The 7,380-nt window shown below is 41.6% G+C and overlaps 1 protein-coding gene across 1 annotated transcript; it reads left to right on the forward strand.

Annotated features, from left to right (window-relative positions):
- Positions 1-2,116: 2,116 nt before the first annotated feature.
- Positions 2,117-7,380, forward strand: LOC104471385 (chromosome unknown open reading frame, human C8orf76). The gene is made up of 4 exons (XM_010086713.1): positions 2,117-2,272; positions 3,037-3,554; positions 5,887-6,019; positions 7,174-7,380. The coding sequence occupies exons 1-4, from the start codon at positions 2,186-2,188 to the stop codon at positions 7,378-7,380; spliced, it is 945 nt and encodes a 314-aa protein (XP_010085015.1). The 5' UTR covers positions 2,117-2,185.

Consider the following 7,380-nt stretch of genomic DNA (forward strand, 5'->3'; position numbering starts at 1 on the left):
GCGGGTGTTTGCGGCCATGGAAGTCGTGGTCAGCTGGAGTTAAACGTGCGGCTTTCTCTGCTCCTGGGAGCGGCCGTGTCCCGCAGAGGCTGTCCGATTGCTGGCAACCACCTGGCTGCTGCTCACCCTTCTCAGAGCTCCCCCCGCTGTCAGGTGAAAGCTGACTGTGGTTGTTAGGCTCCTGACAGCTGGCTCATAAGCCTCTTCATTGATTGTCCCATCTCTCTGCTGCCTTCCCTTGCTCTGGATGAGTGGCTGTGCCTTTGGGGTGTGTTTATGTTCCCCGTTTCTCTTCCTGCCTGCTCCAGTCTTAGACCCTGGCCTCACTGCCTGTGTCCTGAGCTGCATTCCTCATCATTCATGCTCTCTATCCTCTACAGTCCTAAATGCAGGATCCGATTTTTTACCTTGTTTCCTCATTGAAATGAGCTGCTTCTGCCCTTGTTTTAACTGTAATACCCTCTTGTTCCAGGCTGTGGTTTGCATTACAGGCTCCATGATTTCAAAACCCTAAGGCTGACTTCTGGCTCCACTCCTTTCGCTGTGTCCATTGGATTTGTGGATCTTTTTGAACCTCAGTTGGCACTGACTTCTGCTTTTTAATGTTATTCCAGCCCCTACTGTTGCCTTGTCTATACCCGACAGATGCTTTACAGTCTCAGCTGAGAAGCCCTGAAGGGATTCATAAAAGTATGCTGAGAAGAGAGATGCCTCAGGCTGCAGTCAGACATAGCTGCTGACCCACAGGAAGAGCAGATTGCTCCCTGCTGTGTGAGAATGTGTCATTCAGGAGAGAATGACACCCCCTCGGATCGGCTAGTGGAACAGACCGTTGTTTCCTAACCCTTTTCTGTTGCAGTGGTCTGTGTTAAAAATGTCTAGTCTTCAGTCTTACTGCTAACCTGGATCACTGACCGAACCAGAACTAGACTGCACAGAAAATTACAGATTTGAGAGCACTGACTTTAGAAAGGAGACTGGAAATCAAGTAAATGGGGGTAGTAATCTCTTCACTTGTAAATATTTTTCTATGTCAGCCTAGGCCACTCGATAGGAAATGCCAAGGATGAGGGTGATCTAAGCTGTGTGCATTTTTAGAATATAGATGAGAGTAGAATTTGCTTGGGATTCGTAATGCCTGATCCTTGCTAGGTTGTCATCCCATTGTCACATAACAAGGTGAACAGAGGTGTCCTGCAGCCCTCCTCTGATCCATTTTCACCAGTGGCTTCTGTGCTTACTGTGCAGAGGGGGGCTCCCTCTTTTGCTTGAAAAGGGATGCAAACTTAACAGCAGGGAAGAAAAATATTTCAGCCATTTTGCTAGGAAGTATTTAGGGTATGTTGTCTGGAAGCTCTTTTTGTTAGAACCATTCAAGTTTGCAAGGAATAATTAAATATTCATTTTGAGAGATGGGAGAAGGAGCACTGCTCTTTAGCCTTCTGGTCTCAGCACTCATGTGGAGGGGGAGGAACCAGGGGTTCCAGTCTTAGCTACACTGAATACTTAATTTAATGTATTTAAATGTTAATTGGAGTCCTGCTGAGTGCCCTGAGCATTAAGCTACAGAAGTATTGCTCATTCTTGTATTTTTCCTCAGCCCAATTAATATTTAATTATTTAATGCAAATTCAAACCACCCTACAGGAACAATGGAGATTCACCTTCCTTGCAGTATTCTCTGACATGCTGATTATCCGTGTGAGGTGAGGTACTTGCACATTCAAACCTTCCCGGAGTGAATGTCCTGGATTTGAAACAAGGTCCCCCGAACTGGTAGCTGGGGGAAAGATGCTTTGTGTCACCTGTCACCCAGGTTGGTAGGTGGTCCCTTCTGGATCAGGCCTGGTTGGGGAGGGGTGGACAGATGTGTAGTGAATCCAGCCAGGGCTTAAATACGAGTTAGGATTGAGGTTGCTCATCACCGTCTAGACTGGGCTGTGTAGTACCAGGGCCTTCGTCTGTTCTGGCAGAGGTGGTAGTTGGGTCCAGGGAAATGAAAATGTGGACTTCAGCTCCTGAATTCCCTTTGTGACTGTAGTCATAAACAAAACATAGCGTCAGCCTTGCTTTTAAATGAAAATCTCTCACTGTTTTGTTTGACTTTTCTTTTTGTCGACACTACTAGAAAGCCCTGTGTGAATACTCAAACTGCTTACTGCTCTTACCTCCCAGTAACATTGCAATGAGACGAGATGTCCAAGAGGGCCAGGCTCGGTGTTTATCTCGCCTAGGAAGGCATAAGGAGGCTCTGGATATTGCAGAAAAAATGGTAAATAATACAATCTTTCTTTTAGGCTTTGAACATGAAAATATTGCCAGTAGTTCTTTTGTATGGACCATTTTCTGGAAAAATAAACTTCATGTGTATAATCCTTCAGGATGTTCCGTGCTTAGAGTATTTGGTAAACAGAGGGTAACTGTCACTGCAGATATAATCACTCTTTAGAAATCAGAACACCCTGTACCACAATGAGCTCCCTGTGTAGGGAGGCTGGTAGTCCTGGAAGGGACTAAATATCATGCTCTGCCAGGCAGAATTAATGTAATGTAATAGGAATTATAAGAAAGGGGATAAATGAGTGCTTAAATCTTTCCACTATAAAAGTGAGGGTTCAGAACTCTCTTTTAGTTCCATATACTCGCTGCCACACTGTCGCCAAGAAGAGTATCTAGCCACAAATGAATTTTTCCCATAAAGTCTGCTAGAATTTTACTGCTGCTGTATATTTGATGTAAAAGGTGTTTGCACTACAAAGAAGAGCAGCAGTATAAAACTCTGAAGACAAATAAACAAATTGCAGCGTTTGGGGGCCTTCTGGCCTTTCAGACTGGGACAAGGCAGCTAGAGGGAATGCTGTCAGCTTGATCGTGCGTGATCTGTATCACGTATCATTTAAAATAAAGAGCACAGTTTTGTACAATTTAAAAACTGCCTTTAGTGAAATTTGTGCGTCATTCAGGGAGACGTTTCTTGGGCTCTGAAGGATGATTCTGTTCTACCCTTGTTTTTAATCTGTTATCTTTTGTTTCTAGAGAAACAGTGCTACTAACACAGATCACTTAACGATGGTTCTCAACCTGCAGTTTGCCATTTACCAGGGTCTGGAAAATGTAGAAAAAAAGATAATGTGTCTGCAGCAACTGATCTGCTTACATCCTTTCAACCCTTGGTACTGGAAGTTACTTGCTGAAGCTTATATGAGCCTTTTACAGAGTTTGTCGTCCTTAGTCGTTCCAGAAACAAATCTGAACCAGTCTGAAGAGGTTAGTCTAAGTGATAGTAGTTTCAAAACGTCAACTGGAAGAGGGATTAGTTTGCAGCCTCACAGATCAGACGGCCAGAAAGAAGGCCCTTGGTCCAGCCTTGCTACAGAAACAAAGAGGGAGAATGCAGTGACTTGCAGCAGCAGCCAAGTTTTAAAAGAATTCCTCTGCACTTCAGAAGAACCGGAAAGTTTGGATGAAGGGAAGCATGCAGCCTCTGCGTCCTGGGAGCAGAACACGTCAAAGAAAGTTGAGATAAAGGCATGTGCCTCGTTCATTAGAGCAAGGTAACTAAACGAATTCTTAAAATAATGTTAACTTCTCCCAATTGAGAACAACTTAAAGCATGTTTTTCCCAGCCTTAATATTTTCAGTTTACATTTTAAACGTGTTTGTTTCAGCGTTGGCAGTGCTAACTTAGAAGCACCCTGCTCTTGCTTCAGATCTAAAAAGTAAAATCCACTAGTGTGGTAGATGTGAAAAACCTAAATCTGAGTGGAAAGAGTAAACCAGTGTCTTGCACTGCTGAGAAATAAAGCATTTTTCAGTGACCTTATTGTATTAATCTTTTCAAGTAATTATATACAAAAGTGTTTATTCTTCAACAAATGCTCCTGTTAGAGCGTGGCTGTTTCCTGGTTTGGTATTAAAGATGCAGCAGCAGAAGTACCCTAAAAGGGAAGACCAGACAGTCTTCCTTCTGTAAGTGCCACCTGTCTTATTTGCTTGAAGCCTCATGCTTGAGCAAAAATGTATTTTTGTAATAATACCCCAATCTGCATAATAGATGTGGTTGAAAAATGAACTCTGTGACAGCTGATTGACAGGGCTGCATTAACATTTTCTTTCCTTTTCTTCCCTCTCTTCCTAAAACTCTTGCACATAACAAAAATCCCCAAAACATAATCTTTCAAAAAGGTAATTAGGAACTGTTTTTGTTAAAGTAGTCTTGGATTTTTTTCCCCCGTCTTGCCTTTCAGTAATGTATTAGTCACCAAATGTATTTAAAGCCATTTTATGAACTTCCAAAAATGTTTACAGAGAGCACTTTGTAACTGCCCTGTTAGGGCAAGATTGAGAAATGTACAAAAAGACATAGTAGCTTTTAACTGTCCTCAGACTAAGAGACGGTGACTTTAATTGCTACTTGTGAGAAGTTAATAGATTTAGTACTGATATTGAATATTAAAGCTCCATTCATAGTACAAGAATTCATTTTGCTTGTTTTGGTGTGTGTGGTTTAGCACTGAGCAGTTATAAATTGTGGGATTTGCTTGCTTGACTGCACAGTCTCACAAAGTGTTACTGGGGTTTATATTTGCAGATAACACTTGTCCAGGGTAAGCTTCTCCCCTCCCCAGGGCTTATGCATTAAATAGGTTGTCTCATATTTTCAGGTCTGTTAGGTTTTAAGTAAGATGTGGATGTTGCATAAACATATGTGCAGGGTGAATTGTACCTGGAAAAGGGATGTTAGTATTGCTTTTTGTGGGAAATAAGGTTCTGTGTTAAGCCATCATGAATAATTGACTCTTCTAGTTTTGTCAAAGAAAAAAAAATTGGGAGAAACAGTTTTGTTTAAAATTTTCATTCTTTCTTTCATTATGTTGATGCAAATTTTGAAACAAAAATGCTTTACAAATTAAAAATACTTTCCATTTTTACTTTGAATTTCCCAGTCAAAACTTTACTGAATTTACAAATGTTTTGTTGGCTCAGACTTGTACATTTTGATGTTTATAATGTTCAAATGAAAGCTTTCATCTAAGATCTTAAGTCTTCTCTTCATAAAAACATACATCTTTATTATAACACCTGCTTCATTTAACTTTGGTAAATGTGATAAAAAATCGTTGTTGTTCTTTATGCATAAAGCTTGAATTAAACATAGTTTCAGTAGTAGTACTGGTCCCAGTGGTCCCTTGGTTGAATGTACTTAAACATTTCCTGTGCGGACATGTTTCGCAGTCCTTGTGTGAGGAGGACCCTGGAAACTGCCACTGCTCGCTGATCAAGCAGTTGGTGATGGGGTCCCCCGGTGACGTGAAGCCACGTTGTGAGCACAAGGTCTAATCTTCACCGAATCATCGTGGTGGTTTCTGGAGCACTGCCTTGAACATAAAACTGTGATGAAAGGTTTTAGAAAATATTCCAGGGTTGGCCTATATGGGGAGGGTGTTTGATAGTCTAAATCCCTGAGAGGACTAGCTTTTCACGTTACAAAGATAGCTACTGCCATAGGCAAAAGCGTGCTGCTGTTTTATTAGGCCTTAATAAGGATGTGGGACACCTGGTGTCCTGCAGTTAATGCTAGCAGATCTGAGCTTCACTTTTGAATTGCTTAATGAAGACATGTGGAGAAAAATGTTTGCGCAGAGGAACCAGAGATAATTTGGCATGTTGTTTATTAAAAGTACTTCTCAGTACTTCAGTCATAGCATGGATATGCCATACCCGTAATAGGTTGATATGGATATATTCACGTCTTTGCAGTTTTTGCAGTTGGCAAAAGTCAGGAAGAAATGCTGTTTTGAAAGTATTATATTTTGTTTTGTTTTAGGTTTGCTGACTTACTCTTTTGCCAGCTGCGCTTTTTTTTAACTGCCTTTTTCATTTCAGGCTTTTACTTCAGCTTACCCAGTGGCAACAGTCATCCTTTGTGCTAGAGAATAACCTAAAAGCTCAAAAAGACATTGATGAAAAAGTGGCAGGACTTGGTTTCAATGAAAACTCCTTGCTGTTGATGACCAAGGTAAGGGGACGTTTCATTGTGCGCAAGTTCTCAGCTGCATGTTATCTGGTTGAGGTACCCAAGCCAGTTCAGGCACAAAGTCCTACAAGCGTGACACTCCCCTGAGCTAATTAACTGTGCCAGGACGCAAGGTAAATTAGCTGAGCTGAGTTGCCCTGGTAGCGTGTTATCTGGAACTGACAGTGATATCCGTATAGCACTGGCTTGTGTCATGCAGGTGTGTGTGTTTCTGTTCTGCTTAGATTCTCCCTTCAGGAATGTTCAGGGTTCTTAAGTTTCCCATTATACTTATATTTGCAGATGCATCATTACTGTGCTTTTCCTGGGGTGCGGATTTTATCTCAGGAATTCCAGATGCCACAAAATAAATCACAAGCATGAAACAGAAGTGGAGATTAGTTTGATGGCTGCTGTAGTATTAAGCACTTGCAGAAAAAGTATTAAACATTTTCAGAAAAAGCCAGAGACATCTTTTTACACAATTTCTTCGTTCTGTTAGATATACTGGGTTCTAGTTTTAAAGAAATAAAAAAGAGGAGAGTAAAATTGCATGACTTTATTAATAGAGGTTACACGTTTTAGTGGTATTTGTAGAGATTCTGACTTTATGTTAAGGAACAAAAGGAAGCCAGCGAGATTCTAACTTTGCTGCCAGTATTACAGTTTTAAGTTCGTAAAAGCCAAGCCATTGCTGGGTTGGCAGCCAGCCTTGTGGGCTTTCCTCCATAAGAGGGCAGTAGCATGCAGACTATCACGGGTTTGGAAAAGGTTGGGAAAAGAAACTTCTCTCCTTGCTTCCCTTGGTCCCGACACCCCCCAGGAAGAGATCAGAGGGTCGGTGCTGTTGTAAGGTGAGCATTGAATGCAGATTTGGCGTTGAGATTTCCTCTGCTACTCAGAGAGTAAAAATTCCCCCCTTACAGGCCTAGCCAGGAGCTGGGTGGGGCTGTGCAGCTGGGAAGCTTGGGCTCTTGGTTCTCTGTGTTTATTGCAGAATGCAACAGGCAGACAACTTGATCGTGACTTGGAAACGTCTGGATGGCATGTGGTTCCTGTGTCAAGGGCTTTTCTTGTAAAGATCTGTTATTAATGTCACATTTGCTGTTTTCTCTACAAATTCTTGTTTCCCATCTTCTTTCTTACTCTGTTTGCAGGTGATGGGGCAGGATCTTATACCAGAAAAACTAAAAGAGGAATTTCAAGGTGAGGTAAAATGCATAGGCCCTTCACTACTGTCATCATTGGTAACTGCATCAGCCACAGAATTTGAAATCAAATGGTTCGGTAATCTCCAAGATGATTTATATCACTTTGACAGACAATTCTATTCAGATATATATCTCCCACTTTTGGTAACTTAA

The sequence above is a fragment of the Pterocles gutturalis genome, unplaced genomic scaffold (genome assembly GCF_000699245.1).
Source record: "Pterocles gutturalis isolate BGI_N339 unplaced genomic scaffold, ASM69924v1 scaffold18106, whole genome shotgun sequence".
Taxonomy (NCBI): domain Eukaryota; kingdom Metazoa; phylum Chordata; class Aves; order Pterocliformes; family Pteroclidae; genus Pterocles; species Pterocles gutturalis.